The sequence below is a fragment of the Rosa rugosa genome, chromosome 1 (genome assembly GCF_958449725.1).
Source record: "Rosa rugosa chromosome 1, drRosRugo1.1, whole genome shotgun sequence".
NCBI classification, from domain to species: Eukaryota; Viridiplantae; Streptophyta; class Magnoliopsida; order Rosales; family Rosaceae; genus Rosa; species Rosa rugosa.
In genome coordinates, this window is record NC_084820.1 from 19,519,792 (window position 1) to 19,543,613 (window position 23,822).

General features: G+C 38.0%; 2 protein-coding genes and 1 non-coding gene across 3 annotated transcripts; 2 read left to right on the top strand and 1 right to left on the bottom strand.

Annotated features, from left to right (window-relative positions):
* The first annotated feature begins 997 nt into the window (after positions 1-997).
* LOC133722768 (nodulation receptor kinase-like) lies at positions 998-8,806 on the top strand. The gene is made up of 15 exons (XM_062149642.1): positions 998-1,453; positions 1,772-2,297; positions 3,569-4,041; positions 4,162-4,312; positions 4,556-4,654; positions 4,757-4,825; positions 5,556-5,627; positions 5,740-5,811; positions 5,910-6,091; positions 6,307-6,533; positions 6,825-6,951; positions 7,068-7,136; positions 7,480-7,669; positions 7,945-8,077; positions 8,287-8,806. Exons 1-15 carry the CDS (start codon positions 1,360-1,362, stop codon positions 8,614-8,616), a joined length of 2,814 nt encoding a protein of 937 aa, XP_062005626.1. The 5' UTR covers positions 998-1,359; the 3' UTR covers positions 8,617-8,806.
* Positions 8,807-14,016: 5,210 nt separating this feature from the next.
* LOC133722785 (protein BRICK 1) lies at positions 14,017-15,041 on the bottom strand. The gene is made up of 2 exons (XM_062149657.1): positions 14,867-15,041; positions 14,017-14,285 (listed from the first exon to the last, which is right to left on the bottom strand). The coding sequence occupies exons 1-2, from the start codon at positions 14,997-14,999 to the stop codon at positions 14,155-14,157; spliced, it is 264 nt and encodes an 87-aa protein (XP_062005641.1). The 5' UTR covers positions 15,000-15,041; the 3' UTR covers positions 14,017-14,154.
* Positions 15,042-15,122: 81 nt separating this feature from the next.
* Positions 15,123-15,203, top strand: TRNAL-AAG (transfer RNA leucine (anticodon AAG)). Its single transcript has one exon. It is a non-coding gene; the product is annotated as a tRNA-Leu (tRNA).
* Positions 15,204-23,822: the final 8,619 nt, after the last annotated feature.

Here is a 23,822-nt window from a genome sequence, read left to right on the forward strand (position 1 = left end):
TGACTTGGTAGTATCTTTTAGTGAACGTGTTTATGTTGTTGTCTATTTAGTACATTGATGTTGGATATTGGTTAATCAATGCTACATCTCCATATATTTTTTCTTGGAATAAAAGTGAACGCTTCAATTTGACTGTCATTTGATTTCAATTTTGTTAATGTTTCAAGTTAACATAAATACAAAAGTATATATGTACTGAATTAAAATATTAAAAAAATGGCCTTCGAATTCAGTTTTCCCGCAATCTAGTTTCCCGCCATTTAGGATTTCCCGGTAATTGTGAACAATTTTAGGAGACAAAATATAGGTGTATAGGTGACAAAATTTACTTGTCGTCACTGATAAGAATCTGTCACGCACTATTAGAGACGAAATTAGAGACAAAATGATTTTGTCACCCATACCAATGGGTGACAAATTTGTTTGAATGGGAGACAAAACTGGTTTGTCATTAAAGGGAAAAATTAAAGGGGTTTTCCCTTGTAGTGTGCGCTCGATTATTAAGTCTAAAAACAAGAAAACAAATCCTTACTACCTAAAACAGCAGAAATTCTTTTTATTGAATCTCTTGTAATCCCATCATCAGCAGTTCCATATATGTGCTACTAGGAAACACAATTAGTTATGCATATAACTCTCGTGCTAAGCAGCTAAGGTAAAAACCTTGGGCATTTTACTGGCAAAATTAGACTGAAAAGAAACCTTTTAACGTTTAGATTCTTCTTGGTGTTGACGTGACAGGTGACGTTATATAAAAGATTTAGCATTAATATTAAATACAAATGCTTAATGCAGTCCATAGTTTAAGCTCGAGGAGCCAACCAATTTCTGCGAAAACTTGTGATGTTGCGTCCATGGTAACAGACAAGGAGAGAGACGAAGGGTTGCTTTGCCCCTCTAATTTAAAAAAACCATTTTAGTTAATTGTATACTAATTATTATAAACCTCATCCACCACTCTAACAAAAAACTATAATTTGTTCTAATATAATTGTGATTAACTCTGTATTATTATTCTAATTCATCTTCTTCCTTGTTCTATGCTCTGGCACTGTTTCTCCACGTTTAGAAGTCAAACCATATTCTCAGATCTCTTCTCTCTCCTATTCTGAAAAACCCTTTTGATACCCTTTTGTCCCTGCAGCTCTCGGATCATATTCCATTGAAAACAAAGCTAGAGAATTTCTTTGTTACATATTTTAGGTGTTGGTAGTGATCAAGGTCTTTTGTTTTAACTGTTACATCGAAGCCGGTGTTTAAGATTTTGGTCAAGTTGGTGGAATTGCAAAACGAGATATGTTGGATTATTGATTATGAGCTTTATAATCAAATGGGGAGACTTTGGATTGTGATAAAAGGATGATGAAGCAATTAAACATTTGGGTTTTAAGACTGACAGAGTTCTTCATACTTTGCCTCTTCATTTTTAATCCATTGACTTATGCAGATGAAGGTAAGTTTGTGAGCAAAATTTAGTATCATGAAGAAAGAAGTTCTTAAGGGTTTTCAAATTTTGTATATAATTTTAGATCAGTAGAAACATATTGGTTGAACAAATTGGGGCTAGAACCCAATTATTCATGATCTGACAGATCAGTATATTATGTATTCCATCACCTAAGCATTATGCAAAGACATGACTATTTTCATCTTTCTGTTCAGATCTCGAAATTTGGTTAGAAATTTGATTTTTCTAACATGGTGTTCTTGTTAACCATGATCGTTTTAACAATAAGATCTAATTTGATTTTTTGCTAATTAAACAATGCAGGCAGTAATTCAAGCAGCTTTGTGAGTATTGCATGCTGCTCAGAATCTAATTTTACAGATAGAAGAAACATAAGTTGGGTAACAGACTTTAATGAGTTTCGTAATAGGCTAAGTTGTGAGGACAGAAAGCCAATTGCGATTGATTATGTTAACAATAAAACAAGGGTGTTTCACGTTGGTCCAGATCAGAAAAGATGTTATACCTTACCATCAAAAAAGGGTGAAGACTATCTAATAAGGGGTATTTTCGGAGGCATCTGGGGAGTGAAATTTACAGTTGCCGTTGGTGTGACCACAATTGGAGTAGTAGATACATCCGATGATTTTGCGGTTGAGGGAGTCTTTAGAGCTACCAAGGACTACATACACTTTTGCTTGGTGAGTGACGAAGGAGCACTGTATATTTCAGAGATTCAGTTGAGGCCTCTGTGGAACTTGGGTTACTATCTAGAGGACTTCTCTTCAAGTGTTCTGGAACTGCTTAAAAGAACTAGTTTTGATGATATAAGCGCAGAAAAGTTCATCAGGTATGTTTTCTCTATTTGATTTCTTTAGGTTTAAGAAAGAACTAAATATAGAAACTTAAGAGACTTGGATGAATTGTAGCTTAAGTAATCACTAAAAATGATCTTCTACAGTCTGGGTGAACCCTCATTGTGTAGTCTTGCTTTCTTTTCTATACTGGTGGCACGTGATCACGTGGCAATGCATCTGGGAATGAGTAATGAAACAGAAAGAACAATGGCATATGCATATAAAATTACGACACATTAAACTGGATCTGTTTGTTCTCTGTAGTTTTCTTAATGTAGGGGGGACATAATGGATCCTATAACAAACATTCTTCTAACAAAATCTAAATGTGTCATATCCATTTCCCCCACTTAAACAGTTTGCAGGACCATGTGATACAAATGACAACAATATTTGTGTAATAGTCATACCATGTCAATATGGTAAACAAGCTAGATCACATGCTAGATTTAGCTACTGAAAAATTAGTCATACAAAAGACTACCTACTAAAACAAGAGTAAGAAGTACACAGATGATAATCAGTTTGGTTAGAAGTATCTTCTTTTAGTAGGTAATTTTTCGTATGACTAATTTTTCGAAGTAGCTAAATCTATCATGTGAACATATTTATCATATTGACATCGTATGATGAGCATGTTCAAAAAACACATTGATGATTTTTATAAATTAGTCATGCCTACTAAAATTAATCATACAAAAAAAATTCCCTATGAATAGTTAGCTACTTCAAAAAAACATTACATTACAGACTTACAGTAAAAACAAACTCAGATTTCTTTCATACTTTACACAAAATATAAATATGTATAACCAAAGAGAGTAAGAAGTAGACCAACTATAGCTAGGAAGGAGCAATCTCTTCCCACTGAGGTGTTCAAAGTTTGAATTTTCTTCTCGAGTTATAGAAACATTTGTAGTGTTCAGTATTTGAATCTTTTTTTACGGTTACGGAAACACTTGTGTTTCTTCAAATATGATCATTTATCATATGCTTTTACATGAATCGCTTCCAAGTAACTATGTAACCTTTCTGTTTCTAGATTTTTTTTTTTTTTTGTTATTCTAATTTAAAAGGGCTACTAAAAAGTGCTTATCAAAGAAAAGCGCTAGCTCGTTAAAAAAAAAAAAAAAAGTGCTAGCTAGAAAAGCTGTTGCTTGGAACCCAAGGGCCCAATACAGGTCGGGTCGGAGTCTGTACCAATTTAGAGGAACAAACCCGCTCTAATGCATAAACTGCTTGCAAATTATTCTCATTATTTCAGGTACGAAGCTGACCCGAGTGACAGAATCTGGTTAACAAACTCAACTGTCGACCTGGGAACCTTCCACATAACAGAACCCAATGTCAACGTTCTGGGCGTCACAGATGCTCGAGTACCCATTCAAGTCCTCCAAACAGCTCTAGCTTCTTCAGACCGCTTGGTCATTCTTCACGATGGCCTGTCCTCAACAAACAATCACTACCTTTTGTTCCTGTACTTCTATGAAGTCAATCAAACTGTTCAAGCTGGGAAGAGGGTTTTTGATGTTTACTTGAACAGTGAGCTGAGACAACCCGGATTTGATGTTATGGGTAATGGGTCAAATTACAGGGAGCTTGCTTTGAATGTGACAGCAAATGAGTATCTGAATCTGACTCTGGTTAGGGCCTCTGAGTCTGAAAATGGACCCATTTGCAATGCCTATGAGATTTTGCAGGTGCACCAGTTGGTTCAGGAGACTAACACAGATGACGGTGAGTTTGCTTTTGACTGCAATGGAGTGTTTTCAAGTGGGTTTTTGCAGTATTTTAGTGGGTCTTTGATTGTTTCTTGAACTGGTGTAACATTTTGTTTCACTTATGGCACATTTATAGTGGAAGTGATTTTGGAGGTGAGGAGTGAGTTGCTGGAGAATAATCAGATGAATGAAGTTTGGGAAGGGTGGACTGCAGACCCATGTCTTCCTGTTCCCTGGAATGGTATAGGTTGTGAAACTGTTAATGGTGTCATTGTCATTACCAAACTGTAAGTTTTTTTTATTTCCCTTTCTTTTCAAATTTCTGTGTATTAAAGGTGAGGATATGGCTTTTGTATTGAATTGTGCAGTTTCAGTGTTGTGGGATGATTTGGGTTGCAAAGTTTACACCTTTATTGGTTACATTCATTAAAAGTTGATACTTTATTGGATATTGATAGTCTTTCATATATAAACTTGGTTTCTTGTGTGTATTTTCCATGTTTAGCTTAATTCATTATTATCAATTTCAGGGATCTTTCTTCTGGCATTCAGAGAGGGTCTGATGAAGAACGCAAACTTATAGGATCATTTCCTAAAAGCATCACTAAGCTGACTCACCTAAAATTCATGTATGTTTAAAGCACTTATTGTTGGGTAGTTATTGTTGCACTTTCCCTTATAAATGCTGCTCTAATTGCGGTTCATTACTGTTTTTTGCTTTTGATTTGTAGGAACCTCAGCAACAATGGGTTTACTGGCCAAATTCCAGAATTTCTTGAACGTTCCATGTTGATTTCAGTGTAAATTTCTCTTTAGACTCAAGTTTGGAATAATGGCATGCATTTGCAGTTGGTGGATTTGTATGTTTTCAACTACACATCTGACTTATACATTGTAAAAGTTCTCTAGCATCTAGTTGCATGAGCCAATGACATTATGCTTTTTAAACTGCTTAATCCCTCCATCCACCATTAGCTTTAGGCGAGGGAAGTGTCTTTGTCTTACATCCTGTGGAGGGCATATAACTAGGAAGATATACCCCTCATTATCTGTTGATAGTGAATATTTATCTTATTACTGCGGAATACTGCCTAGTATCATTTGGTCTAGTGGCATAAGTCTCCCTTTTGTAAGTGGGAGGTCGTGAGTTTGACTCACAAAAGACTAGTTGTTGATATGATCAACCGAAAAAAAACAAAATCTTATTACTTATCCAATATTCGTACTTATATGAAAACACACCATATCTACTAGAATGCCATGTAAGTTGAACTGTCAGGATGCTGTGTTTGTTTTTTTGTTTTTCATAGCAGAATTACTGTATTTAGATTTTAGATGATTGCTCGTCTATATAATTCAACAAAACAGAGATGTAAACTTAGTGGCTTATTGTTTTCTTCTTTAAGCTTGACACGTTTTCTCTACTTCTCTTCAAAAATAAGATTCAGGGCAGTCAGGTGATACAGTCGTTTGTTGGACTCTTTTGCATGTTTTGTTTTCTTATTGAGTGATTTTCCATCATATCATCAGGGATCTGAGCCATAATAATCTTTCGGGGCCACTTCCAAATTCTCTTGCCTCACAACCAAATTTGGAAACACTGTAAGCTCTAATTGTATATGGGTTTGACAAATACTCAAATCTGACCTAGCATGTACTATGTGAATTCCATTGTATGCTGTTGTAGATTCACTGTCATTTGCTTTCTCTGCAGAAATTTTGGCTGCAATCCTTTGCTTACCAAAGTTAGTCCATCAACCTTCAATGGCTTAAAATTTACAACAGAGTATGAGTCTACTTGTATCTGCATTGAAACAAACTGTGTAAATTGAAGAATAACTAAAGGTATCCAGAAAATCTGAAATTACTATGTCTATACTGCAGCCATGGAAATTGTGGTGTGACTGGTGTCCAAAAATTCTCCAAACGAGGAATCATCATTAGTGCTGCTGCTGCATCTGGATCTTTACTAGTAACAGCTGTAGCCGGGATTTTTTTTTTCATGTGGAGAAAAAAGTTTATGCCTCGAGGAAAATTTGATAAGAACCCGTATCCCATGGCAAAGAGTTAGTGCACTAATCGCTTTATTACTCTTGTTATTCCGACTTACATATTCTGAGATTCTAGGAATAAATTTCATTTCGGGTTTTTGACTTAATAAACACACCCATTCCAAATGACTTATACAGTTGTAGTTAACTTAGTATATAAATTATAAAGTCAATAAGACATTGTATTTTAAGATATGCAGACTCTGAACAAAGTTATCCTGAAATTGCAGATTTAATTTTCTCATTACCTAGCATGGATGATCTGATGATGAAATCAATAGCAATAGAGACATTTACTCTTGAGTACCTAGAGGCTGTCACCCAAAGTTACAAAACGCTGATAGGTGAAGGAGGTTTTGGGTCTGTTTACAGTGGCACTCTAACTGATGGTCAGGAAGTGGCAGTGAAGGTTCGATCAGCAACATCAACCCAAGGGACTCGGGAGTTTGATAATGAGGTGGGATATTTTATTATTTTTTAGCACTCCTGATTATAGTATTTCATACTCTTGTATAGCACTTATACAGTTCCATCCAGTTTGTGGTGGTAATACTCTAGTGGCTCATTACTCAAGTACTACTCATGTTTATGAAAGTCGTTACTTTATAAAGTCCCATCTCTAACTGTGTCTACTTGTTCACAGATCAAGAAATGACTATAACGTATTAATCTCTCCATTCTATTTAATGCCATAGTCATATATAAAGATATTAGTTCACAATGCCTGACAATTGTATGTCATTTACAGCTAAATCTTCTGTCAACTATTCGGCATGAGAACCTTGTGCCTCTTCTTGGTTATTGTAACGAAAAGGACCAAGAAATTCTTGTTTATCCATTTATGTCCAATGGCTCTCTGCAAGATCGCCTATATGGTACTGCTCATGTCAATGATATTTTTACTCATGCTTGTTAACACTAATTGTTTACTGAAAATCACTTTTTAAAAAAAAAAAAAATTTATACAAAACTGAAAACCATATATTAACAGGGGAAGCAGCAAAAAGAAAAATTCTGGACTGGCCAACAAGACTATCAATTGCTCTTGGTGCTGCTCGAGGTAATGATATGAGAATTCAATTTAATTATTGTATTCGACCTTCTTGTTTCCTTAAATCTTCAAATGTGACTAGTGATGATGAATACATAGAACTTCCATATGATTGAAGGAAATTGCGAATCCTATTAAAGAAAATAGAAAGGCAACATCGAAATCTGAAGGACCTTGGTTCCTTGTTTTGAAATTCCACCTATATTGGTATTTAAATATTTAAGGCATACCAGCTTTAGAATATTTCTGATGTGAAAATTCCATTTACTTCTTGTTTTTCTGATTCCTCCATTTCTTTTGTATAAACATTTAGAATATCAGAATGCTTGAAGTTATGCGTTCACTGTTGTAGGTTTGACACATCTGCACAATTTTGCTGGGCGTTGCATTATACATAGGGATGTGAAATCAAGTAATATACTTCTGGATCACAGCATGTGTGCCAAGGTGGCAGACTTTGGTTTTTCAAAATATGCTCCTCAAGAAGGTGACAGTGGTGCTTCTCTGGAAGTTAGAGGGACAGCTGGATACCTGGATCCAGAGTAAGATTGGTTCTCTAGCCTAAGTTTGATCTCCACGTTTCTTATTTTAACTTACAATGATGTTGGACTACAAGTACACTGATATAGTGATATCAGTCATATGAAGTATTTGCGATTTAGATTATTAGAGTTGATTGCTAGGTTATTTGAAAGTAATTTACATATTTTATCATTTTGGTAGCCTGAAGAAATAGACGGTTGCTATAATATGGTTTCTAACTTTGGCATATACATTTGAGAATAATCTAATTTTTATATTTTTATGTATTGTTCAGGTACTACACAACCCATCATTTATCAGCAAAAAGTGATGTGTTTAGCTTTGGCGTGGTTCTACTTGAAATTGTTACTGGTCGGGAACCTCTGAACATACACAGGCCACGTCCCGAGTGGAGCTTAGTCGAATGGGTATGTTTTACTGTGTTTCATGACTCCAATATGTTGATGCATATAGTTTCTGAGTTGGACGTTTTATGTAAAGACCAACGACCATTTGCATCACATAACATTGACAAACTGCTGGAAGAAACTTCACCAATGGAGATTCAAATGTCATTTTGAAAAAGCGTAATAGTCCATAAAGTACTAATTAACAAAAATACATTTTCTGCATGCAGGCAAAACCCTATATAAGAGAGTCAAAGATTGATGAAATTGTGGATCCAAACATAAAAGGAGCATACCATGCAGAAGCTATGTGGAGGGTGGTGGAGGTAGCATTGTCATGTATTGAGCCCTTCTCTGCTTACCGACCAGGCATGGCTGACATTGTTCGCGAGCTAGAGGATTCTCTGATAATAGAGAACAATGCATCAGAATACATGAGATCCATAGAAAGTACTGGTTCTAATCGCTTTTCCATAATCATGGACAGATGGATACCGCCACCTACTCCTTCGGAACCCTCAACTATTTTGACACAAATGGCCCCTCCAGAGCCAAGATAGTGAATGGTTTTATGAGTTTTTCATCAAATTGTGAATGATTATTTTAGTTGCATTGCATAAGTGATGGAAGAGAAAATGAGGATAACTTCACAAAGCTCTTTTTGAAATTATGCACCTTGTGTAATATATTTTTTCCTAACCTTCCTTTAAACTTTATGAATTTACTTAACGTTGTCATACTTCTCATGAACCTTTTGCATTGTTTGCCTGTTCTGAATAAACTGATAAAACAGCCTACCAAAATCAGTGTGGTTGACAATTTGAAAATTATCCTATAGATTAGAAATTGGTTGACCATTTGTTATTATGATTATGTTGAATGGTTTGATATAAACATTTTTGTCATTATGGTTAAATGAGTGAATGGTCGAACCCAATGCAATACTTTTGATTTACATTACCCAAAATGATGTCACCAACTAGCTTAAAATGTGCTCATTTTGTATTTAGATTCAAACATTAGGCATCACCCAGCGGTGTGATGAGAAAGGCAACTAGTATTTGAAGCTAGTTGGTGACATCATTTTGCAGTAAAATATAAGAGCTACATTGTAGAGCCATCGTTCTTTGAACTAGCTCGGGACCATCCTTGGCATTCTACTATTTCTTTGCAGGAAAACATATCCAATGTTATGGTCTTACGTATTCTTCAGTATTCAATCTTCATTTTAATGGGATCGACATAGAAATTGTCATCAAGTTTGATATCTAGCTCTTCTTTCATTTTCTCCTCTCATTCTTAATTAGGCTCGACACAGAAACTGTGATTTAGGTGGACTTGGTATTCCTCTGATATAGTAGTCTTCTCCTTCTCGTGCTTTATTTGCTCTCTTTGTACCTTCCTTTCGCATTACTTTCTCATGTCCTTATCCCTTATCCACATAGAGTTGGTCTTCCCTATTTTTCCTTTGGACATTCAATTTGGGATCAAGAATTTCCAATCAGATTAGCTTAACAAATGGTTGTTTTGATTGAGATATCGGTAAATTGGTTATATCAGATACTCGGATAGAAGGTAATTAAGGCTCAAGATAAGGAGCCTCATCTTGCGATGAAATGCATTGTTACTTGCAATGTAACAAAGAATCCTCTGGACAATGATTATATAAGCATTTATAACAACGATTATCTGTGTAGGTGCAGCTAGAAAACAATAAAGATGCACGCAAATTGCAAAATTATATAGAAAGGGAATCGATCGAATCCCATGGAAGTTACACTGAAAAGCTATGGGGGAGTGAACCACTGATCATGACCAAAGAAAAGAAGTGTTAAAAGGGAGAGTCACTGGGACAGCCGCTGATAAAGGAAACTTGTTTCTTAGTGCATGCCTGTGGTTGCGAACTAGTCCCCTGCTGCCTCCTCCTTGTGTAGTTGTTGTAGTTGATCCTCCTCCTCCCCTTGGATCTGGACATTTCACCTTGATGAATTGAGGAAGACAGAGTTCTTCCCTTCTTCCCTTGGCCAAGAAACTATCCCGCCTATAATTTTCAGCAGGAATCCATTCCCATTCTTCTTCATCATTTTGTTTTGGGGTAGACCATTCTTCGGCATCTTCACCAAAACACTTGCAACATATTATATTGTTCCGAGAACAGAAATCCCTATATTTCCAGCTTCCTTTTTATCTTCTTCTTCAGTTTTTTCCAACTCTTCTAGTAGTTGGGATACAATACAAAGCTGGGAACTGAACTGTAGTTTCGTAAAGCTCGCTTTAAACCTTCGGACTCTAAAATCCTCTTCACTCTCATAAGGCAGTTTCTGAATTACATCACATCCGAATTTTTCAAGGGCAAGTGCAACTTGATCTTCAGCATCATCGGAGCACTGAGTTCTGATACAAAAAGTTGACAAACCTAAGAAAAATTCAGCATAGCGGGACTGACTGATCATCGCCAGAAAGTTCCCAAAGTCGACTGAAACCTTCCCAATGCCAAGGAAATGTAGCTAGCAGCTCTGTAAATGTTCCGAGTCTTATGAAGGCCTCACTCTCAGCAGGTAGTCTATCGATAGCGGAATCTCCGACGTCTACTTGGCAGTAGTTCACATCATCAAACATATTATTGATAAGCCGTTGCTGATCTGTGGAGCAGAGCTGCCAGAACCACAATATCAACTCTCTGCGGAAGAACTTTATTGCAAGTTTTTGGAAGAAAACAACTCTGCAAAAGTATGGAAGTTTATCATATAGCTCTGTAAAGGTTCTAGTTCCGAAATCTTTCTCACCTGCCTCTGCAGGTGTTTTGATAACAATACCTTCAAGTTCATTCATAGACATCATTTCTTCAATCATCAGTTGTTTATCACGGATGAATAGTTGACTTAACCCATAAGTTGAAAGACGTGAGAGTATTTGAGCATGTTCAACGGTACCGGCTGAATCTGGCACCGTGTGCGATAGAGGATCCGGAGTCGGAGACGATGAATTATTGGCGTGCAACATTACAGATGAACTAGTGCAAGTCTTTTGACATAATATGCATCAACAATAACAGAGCCAGGTTGTTATATATGTGCAATTAAAAATTCTATTAAGACCTAAAAATTCTATTAAGACCAGAATCATGAAAAGTCAAGTTGGAGATATTCCAGGTGATTACAAATTCAGTTTTAAGGTAATGGTATAGCATGAATGGAAGTTTAAACCGACAGAATACCAAATACCAACTTAGGCCCCGTTTGGGATTGCTTCGCTTTTAAAAAAAATCAGTTTTTGTTCAAAATTTTAGATTTTATTGTGTTTGGTAAATAAATAAAAAGCAGGTTTAATTGAAAGTTATAGGTCACTGGCAGCAGCAGATTTTAGAAGCAGCCTAGATGTTGCTTTTAGAAGCTGCTGTGAATCAAAACACACTTTGCAGTTGTTTTACGTACTGACAACACTTTTGAAAATATTATTTACTAAACACGAAACTGTTTTAATTCACAGCTGATTATTCTCACAACACAGCAGCAGCAACAATTTTTTTTTTTTTAAAAGTCACAGTAATCCCAAACTAGCTCTTAATTATCTCATTTGACCCGAGAAACGACAATTGGAACGATATTACTCTTTGAAATGAAAAACAAAATTATATATTTTACAAGAGCTGTGAGTTTCATTGACGAGCTGGCATTACAGGTCTATCATTAAATATAAAGAAGGTCGTATATCTTTCGGCATGGCATCACCAACTAATGGAAAGTACCACCATGAAGGTCCATAGTACGCAATACTGTTATAGAAAGCTATCTCATATTAATCGGGCAATGCCTTGTAAACCAGATGCGAATATGGCCAGATTTCTAAGTAAACCACCTTAACCACAGTATGATCTTATATCAGACGCTTAAAAAAAAAAACAAAAAAACACTTGCCTTCTTCCAGCACCCCCAACGACGTTTTTAAAACGACAACCCTTCTTTTCAAATTTTATTATCTGAGAAAGGAAAACCTTCTCTCCAGCTTTCTTTTTGTCTCGTTCTCCTATTTGCGGATGGGATTTTGAGTTAATTAGTCGGGAAGAGAGCGTTCTTCTCATATCACACACATCTCGAAAGAAGTAAGCCGGGCACATAATAAGTTGTTGGGAACTTGACTTCAATATCTTGAACATGTCTGTGAACCTCCCGACTCTAAAATATTTCGCGCAGTTTCGGAGTTGGAACAAATTCAAAATTTTGGAACAGAACTTCAAATTGATCGGTCGGTGTCAACAGTGAATCGATTTTTTGATGCAAATAGTTGAGCAAGCTAACTGACAAGAAAGATTCAGGGTAACGCGACTGATGTCTGATTCTGATACTACCAGCAAGTCCCCAGAGCCGTGAAATAGTGAAATCTTCCCAATACCAAGGAAATATAGTTACCAGCTTGGTAAATATTCAGAGTCTGAAAGCAGCCTCACTCTCATCGGGCATTTTCTCAGCTATGGAATCATCAATATCCCCTGATCTTGAGTAGTTCTCATCATCAAACATAATTACGATAAGCTGGTATTGATCATTGGAGAAAAGTACCTGGAACCCAAAAATCAACTCTCAAGCAGACTTTTCCTATAAGCTCCTTGAAGAAGAGAACTCTGGAAAGTTGCGCAGGTTTATCAAAATAGCTCTGTAAAAGATTTCATTCTGAAATAATTCTCACCAGCTGACCAGCCTCTGCTGGTGCTTTGATTACAATACCCTGAACTTCATCTATGGACAACATTTCTCCAATCATCTTTTGTTGATCACCAACCGATAGTCAACTGATCCATAATTTGAAACATGCAAGAGTAGTTGACCATGATCCATAACATTCTGAATTGATTGATACTGACATCTAAGGCTAATAGCCTAATACAATATCTTCTTTTCAGGAATTTTAAAGACAAACCATGGAAACATAATTTATAATGATGAAATAATTTAACGATTTGGACTATTTGGGCAAATCCTATGCAGGTAAGAATAAACAAATAAATAGAAAGTTGAGCCTGAGAATCAACAAAACAGATAATTCAATTATTCATTAGGATCATGACAAAAATGGAAAGATGCTATCACAAGTATCCGTTATAGCAAGGTGTTCTTCATTTCATTTTAACTGGGTACATGTTCCAAATCTAGTATTGGAGAGATTATGCGGATTGGAAATACATCCCTGCCTTGATGTGTTTCTGTCAATTTGGTAATCAGATTTAAGTTACGGAACAACAAATTGATGGGATGAACCGAATTGGTTAATGGAGACAAACACAAGAACCAGATTGGGAGAGGCAAGGACCAAAGTGGCTATACCCCTAAACAGATAAAGAAGAAGAACCAAAAAGGTTGTTAAACCTCATTAAGCTGTATGATACCTGAGTTGATATTAAAAACTAGTATGTTTAGCGCTGCACCTAAGCCTACAACTCTTGCCCAATGTTATAGTAATAGTTCGAGGTAGTTAAGAATATGGTATTACATGGAGAGCGTCATACTACCAAAATACTGAGCTATTCTTGGTTACAGAAAAGATGAAGCCAGGCGGAAAAGAGACTTGGAAACACGAATGACTTCATAACTAAATGCACTGCACTAATCTAGTGGACTAAGAAGATGATGAAAGAATGCACGCAGTGAAACCTGATCACTGCATTAACTGAAGTGAACTTCACCATTAAGAATGTTGGTCACAAATAATAGTGTATGACTTGAGGAAAAGAGACTCAATAATAGGTAAACTGCACAAAGGGTTGCACATAGTTTATCAGAGGACAAGGCAACCTTAATAAAACTAACTTCCATTTTTTTTATATATTCATAATCAAGAAATTGGGATGCCTAGATTTCTAGACCTTTCATCATCGAATTGCCTAGATTTCTAACAAAAAGTAAAAGACTTTGAGCACAGAATGCTGTGTTCCAAGTGTATCTCTACAATGTAGACATATGACAGATGGAACTCTACCACTCACATAAACATGAAAATGATGGAGTAGTTTAGAACTGGGTTACAATACCAGGATATCTATTCATGTTCTCGCTATAGACAAGAGAATGCTTACACGTATATTAAAACAATGGCATGATCTTCTAAACATCACGAGCAAAAAGAGAAGGGTTAGCTGATGCAGTACCCACTTGAACTTCAAGGAGCTCTAGCTTCCGTTCCAAAGTATCAAGCTTCTCATTCAGTGATGCCAATTTGCTCTTTGTTGTAGCCTCTTCAATAAGAAACACAAAAATGAGTCCAAGACCAAGAGCGTGTAACATCAAGTAGCATTTTGCATAATTCACCCGACCTCTCAAAAACAAGAGCCATTTTCAAACTTAACAACTAACCAACATCAGGTAAAAAAAAGGTTCGATTAATTACACAGAAAGAAAGAGCCCGGCAAGCTAAAGTGTTGCATGAAACCAATGAAGTCAGTAGTAAGCAAAGCAGGATAACAAGGCCAAAATACTCAAACAAGTACATATTCACACCAGTTCTAGTAATATATACACAGAATTTTAGCCAAGGTTCCAGGTTAATATACAATGACTAGCCTAGAAACCTCAAGGCAATGTTCCAAGTCTAGAACCATCCCAATATTCCAAAATGAGAAACACCCAAATCAGCAAATTCACAAAAGCTATCAACTTTAAGGTAATCGGTCCTGAATCTCAGATGGGTCATTCCCAAAATGAGGCAGCACAATGAAACCAACTGAACAAAGTGAATCTCAATCACAAATGAGACATATACCCAAAACCAGCAAAGGCCTAAAAATCAAAAGCAGGAGAAAAGAGATGATGAAATTACCGAATTGGACAAGGAAATCGAAGAGGCGGCGGACGTTGAGAGAAATGTGGGAGATGAACTCGCGGTTTTCCCAATCAGCTTGGACGGCGATTCCTACATTCACTGCGTTTGTGATGCCTCCTGCTCGAGCCATCGTTGGTCTCTATCCGAGATCTACCAAACAAAACCTACTGTGAGTGCTCAAGTTTGTTTAACCAAAATAAAATAGTTAAATGAAAATGAATATAGTGAGTAAATATGGCAGGTGGAATCAAAAGTTGAGATGGCCGAGTTGGTCTAAGGCGCCAGATTAAGGTTCTGGTCCGAAAGGGCGTGGGTTCAAATCCCACTCTCAACAAATAATTTTTGGTTTTGTTTCTCTTGTATTCAATTTTTTTAAATTGAGATTTGCTGTTTTGTTTTTTTGTCGACAGAGATTTAAAAAGAAGAAGGTTTGCCTTGAAAGACAAGTGCCATCAACCAAAACACCAATATAAGATGTTGATGTAGCAACTAGAACCTAAATCACTCTAGTACTCATCTCTTACCAACCTTCCTGAAGAAAGGCAAACCTGCTATCAGGGGCGGAAGGACGTAGAAAGGCTATATGGGCTCAAGTCTAGACAAGATTTTGGGCTAAAAACCCTTAGGTATATATATATCTCTACCTTAAGCCCATATCAGGCCGAAGAAAAAAAAAGAAAAAAAATTATCCATCAAAGTCGCATATTCCCAGTCTCCCACAGCAGTCAGCAGCTCACAGCCTCAGTGCCTCACACAGTCACACTACTCAGACTACTGAGTCTATCCACACCCAAATTTCCTTCTTGTGGAAAATCTCACCCCTTGTTGTCCAGTAGCCTCAGTCTGCGATATCCATCAAGCTTGTTTTGTTTTCTAATTTGCTCCAAACGGGAGGTATTTATCTTCTTTTCTGCTAAATCTCTTGATTGGTTTAATGGGTTTGTTGATTGAAATAGTGTTCCTGATCAATTCTCTCTTGATTGTTGTAATGGGTTTAATGGATTTGTTGTTGATTTCTTTTCTTTTCTGATCAATTCTGTTTACCATAAGAAAAATTGAGGAGCCAAAGTCTGATTCTTGAAATCCAATGTTTATGTTTGATACAGCAAGGCTTTAGCTGTTGTTAGTCAAATGTCTCCCAAATTTGGACAAAAATGCTATACAAGGCCATTTCCTGTACCATATTTGCTTCTCCCGTTTAAGATTCTCGATAGACTTAACCGTGCAAGCACTCAACTGAAACCAATAAACTGGTTCCATTCTCAGTTATGCAAACTTATTCAAGTGTGATTTCAATTTGATTAAATTCTGTTTAGTCCCTGTACTATGACCATTTTTTCGTTTCAGTCCCTGACATTCTCAATTAATCTGAAAAGTCCCTAACGTCAAAATTTCCGTCTGATTGGTCCCTCCCGCGTCAAATTATGAGTTGGCCTTAGGTGAAATGTCCAATATACCCCTCTGTTATTTCTTTTTCCTTTTTATTTTTTTTTCTTTTTTCTTTTTCCTTTTTAATTTCTTTTTTGCTTTTTTATTTTTTCTTTTTTCTTTTTTCTTTTTTCTTTTTTCTTTTTTCTTTTTTCTTTTTTCTTTTTTCTTTTTTCTTTTTTCTTTTTTCTTTTTTCTTTTTTCTTTTTTCTTTTTTCTTTTTTCTTTTTTCTTTTTAATGACCATCGTATCCTGCTGCATCGGTAGCGCCACGTCGGCGAACCAATCCAGATCGACCCGAAACCCCAATTATTATTCTCCACGCCGGCGGCTATTTTCCTTTTCCATCACTATTCTTCTTCTGCACTTCTGGTTTTGGTCAACTTGGCCATCAAAAACCATCATTTCAACCAGACCCAAAATCCAAATCACCATTTTGAGCAAGACCCAAAAACCTCAGGGTCTGAAAAAATGATAGTTTTCAGTGAAAAGTTTCCAGATTGAGGCTTAATGTGGAGAGAGAAAGTGAGATTTGAGTGGGAGAGAGAGAAGTAGGCTGTGAAAACAAGAGGGGAGTGGTTTAGCGACGAATTTCCGAGCTGATTGGGATCTGCTTGTGTTTGGGAGATGGCGTCGGCGATGATGGAGGCGAGGGCGGATCCCAACAGAGGGAGATGGCTTCAGAGAAGGTGAAGAAGTGATCGATCATGTAATGCCCCCGTACCTTAAAGTTTTTACTAGTTACTTTTTACCGTAGTTGACCGAAAAGTGACTTTTTCTTTAGTCCGGTAAATTAGGAAATTTCTTTGAAAATGTCATAGAATACGTAAAATCGAGTTCGTGGACATGTAGTTTGTTTAAGTCGGAGTTTCTACGGAAAAGTTATGATCAAAAATAGAAATTACTGTTCATAGAATGTTTTTTTTTTTTAAGGTGAGTTTCTATTTGTGGAAAGGAGAAGATAAAAACAGAAAAGGAAGAGAGAGAAATCGGGAAACCCGATTCCAGCCCCCCTTTTTCCTTCTTCCTTCTTAATTTCTTTTTTTCTTCTTTCTTTCTTTCTCTTTTCTGCAAAACCGGAACCCATTTCCGGCGAAGTCACCGCCACCGGCCGTACTACCGGCCATTAGAGGATCTTCTCTTCCTTCTCTTGCATCTAAGGTTGTTTGGCTCCAATTTTGCTGCAGCTGGTCAACAGTCTCTTTTCTGCGCGGGCGTGCCAGCACCGTTCGGGTGCGGTCGTCGGGGGTGTCCCTTGACCTGACATCTATCAAGCGATTGTAGACCAGGAAAGAACCAACCTCGTCGTGGGATTCTTTGTGCCTCGTGGTGAGGACTTTTGCTGAGCTTCTTGAAAATCACAATCGATACTCGATGTTGTAGATCGAGCAGAGCGAGAACCACCGGGAAGTGAGGAGAACTTGCTAAAGCGTGACTTTAGCTTGGCTGGGTTGCTAGGGCGTTACCCTTGCTTGGCTGGTTCTGTAACCGTTGTGGTCGCGGCACTACCGTCGGCTCCCGAGGAGACTAGGACCGAAGCACGTTGACAGAGGGTTTGGTGGCACTGAAAGTCGGCTTCTGAGAAGACTAGGACTAGGAGTGTGATCACCGCTAAGAGAAAGAGAAGGAGAGGAGTTGCTCTTAGAGAGGTTGCTCTAGAGAGAACTTAGATCATCTTAGAGATGTTTTGATGTTGTGTTGTGAATGTGTCTTTTAGAATGAGAGGAGAAGGTGTTTATATAGGGAAGAAAAAGAAGAGTGAAATGATGAGTGGAAGAAAAATAATGAAAGTAGATCTAAGTTCACTTGTAAAATATGGAAAAGATAGAGAAAAGATGAAATGAAAGCAAAGCATGAAGGTGCAGCAACATGGAAGTGGTGATGATCTATTAAAGAGATTGTAGAAGAAAAATATATCCAAGGAAAAAGAGAAAAGCATCTAGCTTTCTTCATGTGGGTAGGAAACATGAACATATGAATATTGAGCTGGTTTTAGGTCAGTTTCTGCCCCTTAATTCCTTCAATTATTTCTCCAACAAGACTTCATTATATGCCTTCGACTTCTTCATATGAAATGTTCCACTATGAGTGTAGATCATTCTGACAAATTTTCAGATTTTTATTCCATGTGGTTGGGCCGAAAATGCTGCTGGACCTCTTACAGGTCCAGTTTTCCAGTTTTGCTTCTGTAGAAAATTGGGCTGATTGTTTGAAGGCCTTCCACTCAAACAAATCTCTGGCACTCTTCATAAGAAATGATCCTTGGGCTGTCTAGAATGGATCTGCAGAGTTTCAGCTCATTTCAAGTTCATTTGGTCAGTCTGCCGCCCCTCCTTCCTTGTTTAGCTCGGTTTCTCCTAGCCGAAGTAGGAAAATGTGCTAGAGTTGACTTTCCATGCTTCCATGCTTCCATAGTAGGCTTTATTTAGCCTCTAAATATATATTTCGAGCTTGTCGACAATATATAGCTTGAGCCACTGACATTGACTCAATTTCTCCAACACATGCCTTGTCAGGCCAAAATGTTCATTTTGGGTCCAAACATTGCCCCCCAGACCTCGAAGTCAAAAGGTCTTCGTCTTGACTGAAGAGGTCTTGAATCAGCACTGCTCTTATAATGTTGTTGCTCCAAAGCCACTTGTATTGGCTTGACTGATATTACTTGAACAGTAGCCTCTCTCCCTCTTAATTATACATAGTTAGCATACATATATTAATCGCCAGTCTTCCTTCGCGAACCATCCTTTGCGAGGCCATGTAATTAAAACCACTTCGCTGCCAACAATTCGCAACCCAGCTTTCGCCACAATTATTGGCAAAAATATTGATTTGACCTCCTCCACTGCTAATACCATACTAGGCATATTAAATGCCTCTTGTATATGTGCCCAGACCAATACCAATGACCTCTTAAGTATATTAGCAAGTTCCAGCCACTATTAGGCAAGAACACAATTTTTTGCATCCTCCGCGACGCACAAATTTGAAACTCTTTTTGTATTTTTGTATTTTTGTAATTTTTTTTTTTTAAAAATTTTAATAAGACATTGTGAATCAAGGTTTAGACATGCGGCCCAAGTATAGTCGTCTAGACACAAATTTTCTTTCAAATCCTTTGGGCAACCTTACTGAAATGGCCAGGTGGGGGAGGGCGAACAAGAGAGGCAGAATCCATTTTGGCATGAGCTACTCCCACATAGTGGTTTAGGCCCATTTGCACGCACTTCTGGATTCAAGAACCTGTCATGAACGTTGTCCCCTTTCTAGACACCATTTCACATAGGCTATACTTACTAAGATGAGAAAGGTCATAAGTGTGAAGACAGTTCAACAAGTGTTAATAAAAGCCGCCCTTAACCTTAAGGGACCTGAACTAGGCACCAATAAGGAGTTTAGGCCAATATTAACAAAAGAGACTTCACCTATTCCGTTATGTTTCACAAATGACGAAAATAAAAATGAAAACTGAAAATTGACAGGAAATTTAAAAACAAAGAAAGAAGTTAGCAGCACTATATTTGGCTAACCTCCAGAAGGCCACGGGGGAGGCCATCTATGCTTCACTCCAAGCTCCGATGTATCAAAATTTGTAGGGTAAAAATCCCTCCTTTGAGAGCTTGTAGAAAAAGAACAAAGATACTTCTCGTTGAAGAATTTGGAGGAATTTGGCTCGTGAGAGGGGTATTCTTGCCCCCCAAGTATCTTTGTTGGTTGACGAGACATGATCTCCAATTGTAATTTGGAAGATGACGGTGTCCCAAGATCGGCTTTGTCGCCAACTGTCGCCAACTTCTCTTGATCAAAGGGATGATCATGGGTCATATCTTGCCCCCCATGCATCTGATCAGTAGCCACATATTTGGCTTGATCAGTGGAGACATCAGATATTTGTTTAGAGACAATTTTCTTGTCTGAAGAACAATCTTGTTGATGACGTTCTCCATAAGTAGCCTCTATGTAAGGCTGTGATTCACCAGTGAGGCCATTAGGTTGATTGCCACCTATAGGCAAATCAGCCTCATAAATGACCTCTTCTCGAGCGTTCTGCTCAATTTCTAGGTCCCAATCGCGAAACCTCTGCTTTGTTTTTGCGATCAAACTGGCCATGTCCCTGGCTTGCTTTTCTTTATTCCTCTCGATGTTGGCCATGATGATCGCGAGCTGTTCATCAATGCTTGCCCCCTCTGGGATGGGAATAGGCATAAACTCATCATTAATGGCGGTATCGCCAATGGTGGCAACATTGTCCATCAATTCACTTTAGGAATTTCTTTTGGTAAAGATTTTCCCCTGGCATCTCAATGATGACAAAAAAAAGACTCTAGTATAGTCCCACTGGGCGTGCCAAAATGTTTGTTTTGAAGCCCGGTGGTTGAATGTCTTCAAGAGAAAAAAATTCTAACCTTGTCCCACTGGGCGTGCCAAAATGTTTGGCTCCAATTTTGCTGCAGCTGGTCAACAGTCTCTTTTCTGCGCGGGCATGCCAGCACCGTTCGGGTGCGGTCGTCGGGGGTGTCCCTTGACCTGACTTCTATCAAGCGATTGTAGACGAGGAGAGCACCAACCTCGTCGTGGGATTCTTTGTGCCTCGTGGTGAGGACTTTTGCTGAGCTTCTTGAAAATCACAATCGATACTCGATGTTATAGATCGAGCAGAGCGAGAACCACCGGGAAGTGAGGAGAACTTGCTAAAGCGTGACTTTAGCTTGGCTGGGTTGCTAGGGCGTTACCCTTGCGTGGCTGGTTCTGTAACCGTTGTGGTCGCGGCACTACCGTCGGCTCCCGAGGAGACTAGGACCGAAGCACGTTGACAGAGGGTTTGGTGGCACTGAAAGTCGGCTTCTGAGAAGACTAGGACTAGGAGTGTGATCACCGCTAAGAGAAAGAGAAGGAGAGGAGTTGCTCTTAGAGAGGTTGCTCTAGAGAGAACTTAGATCATCTTAGAGATGTTTTGATGTTGTGTTGTGAATGTGTCTTTTAGAATGAGAGGAGAATGTGTTTATATAGGGAAGAAAAAGAAGAGTGAAATGATGAGTGGAAGAAAAATAATGAAAGTAGATCTAAGTTCACTTGTAAAATATGGAAAAGATAGAGAAAAGATGAAATGAAAGCAAAGCATGAAGGTGCAGCAACATGGAAGTGGTGATGATCTATTAAAGAGATTGTAGAAGAAAAATATATCCAAGGAAAAAGAGAAAAACATCTAGCTTTCTTCATGTGGGTAGGAAACATGAACATATGAATATTGAGCTGGTTTTAGGTCAGTTTCTGCCCCTTAATTCCTTCAATTATTTCTCCAACAAGACTTCATTATATGCCTTCGACTTCTTCATATAAAATGTTCCACTATGAGTGTAGATCATTCTGACAAATTTTCAGATTTTTATTCCATGTGGTTGGGCCGAAAATGCTGCTGGACCTCTTACAGGTCCAGTTTTCCAGTTTTGCTTCTGTAGAAAATTGGGCTGATTGTTTGAAGGCCTTCCACTCAAACAAATCTCTGGCACTCTTCATAAGAAATGATCCTTGGGCTGTCTAGAATGGATCTGCAGAGTTTCAGCTCATTTCAAGTTCATTTGGTCAGTCTGCCGCCCCTCCTTCCTTGTTTAGCTCGGTTTCTCCTAGCCGAAGTAGGAAAATGTGCTAGAGTTGACTTTTCATGTTTCCATGCTTCCATGCTTCCATAGTAGGCTTTATTTAACCTCTAAATATATATTTCGAGCTTGTCGACAATATATAGCTTGAGCCACTGACATTGACTCAATTTCTCCAACACATGCCTTGTCAGGCCAAAATGTTCATTTTGGGTCCAAACAAAGGTAAGATTTCTGACTTGGGTAGCCTTGATTTGAGAAGAAATCGGTGAGGGATTTCAAGAAAAGGGAAAATCGGATTTTTCTTTGATCTTTGGTTTCCGGCCGGATTCTTTGAGGGTTTTGATTGTTGGGGAGGTGCTGAACGTGTTCCTAACCTTGTTGCAGCTCGTTTTGATCGGTGGAGGAAGATTTGAAGGTGTTTGAGACTGTGAACAGTACCGTGAACAGTAACTATCGAATTCTTGGGTTCTTGTTTGATTTTTCCGGACATTTCTACTTGAATTTGGTTGTTGTTGCAGGTATAGAAACTGTTAGATTTAATCTATGAATTTTGTGTTAGATTTAAGGTTGTTTGGTTAGTGAGTTTCCTTGGAGTTTTGATGTTGGATGTGGTTCTAAGGGTGTTAAGATTTTAATCTTGGGTTGAGAATTTGTTGTCATATTTTTAGTGATGAGTTGAGATTGTTGAGAGGTTGGAGAAGTAAAATGGGTTTCGAATGTCAAAAGAGAAATTGGAAATTTGGAAGAAAATGTTTTGTTGTAACCTTGTTGGCTAATTGTTGGTGGAGAAATTGGAGAAAGAATTTGGAGATTTTGGAAAGAGAATTATTTATAATTTGGTGGTTAGTTTTAGTTAAGAACTTGAAATTGTAAGGAATTCCGAAATTCGAGAGTTGAATCCTAAATTGAAGAATTGGTTGTTAGAGGGAATTTCTTTTAAGTAATGAGTATTAATTTCCAAAGGATTAAGCTTTGACTCTTAGATTAATTTCTTATCGAGGTTAATTATATCCTGTCCATTTGCTACAGGACGTACTGATCCCTCGAGCGAGGACACTGGCAAGCACCAGGGTTAGCTGCGGGACTCACCAGTGAGTGGACTTTTATTTTATTTAAATAATGCATGCAGACACTATTTGAGTAAATGTGGTATTATGGAAAGAAATGGATTTAAAGAAAGGAGTTGACAAGGAGGTTATCTTTGGCGCATGCGTATATTACCTAGTTAGCAGTCCCTTCTAGGTAATAGTCTGGTTGGCAGTCACTTCCAGACTATATTCCGGTTGGCAGTCCCTTCCGATGCGTCATCTGGGTGGCAGTCCCTACCAGATGGCATGAGATGGTTAGTTGGCAGTCCCTTCTATCCACCGCCTCCTATTCCGGTTAGCAATCCCTTTCGATGCGTCATCTGGGTGGCAGTCCCTACCAGATGGCATGAGATGGTTAGTTGGCAGTCCCTTCTATCCACCGCCTCCTATTCTGGTTGGCAGTCCCTTCCGATGCGTCATTTGGGTGGCAGTCCCTCCCAGATGGCATGAGATGACTAGACAGCAGTCCTTTCTAGTCATCAAATGAGTTTTTCTTAAAAAGGAATGAGTTGGAAACATTGTGAAATCTAGCTGCATGTTGGTTTTGTTAACATGAGAAATGGGGAAGCATTCAATTAATTGTTTCGTAACTTGTTTCAGTTTTGTCCACTCACTCTAACGGTTTTTTAAATGTTTTCCCCTAGGCCCTTCGTTTTTCAAATGCCCATATTTCAGTTTGGCCGAGATCGCGTCCAGGAACTAGAGGCTTGGAAATCAGCGCTTCCGTTTTGTTCGTAGGTTATTACTTAACCTACCTTGTATGATATCGGCTTAGTTATGTAGAATTGCTCTAATAACCCTTTCAAATTTGGAGAATGTTAATGCTGGAGATTATGTTAT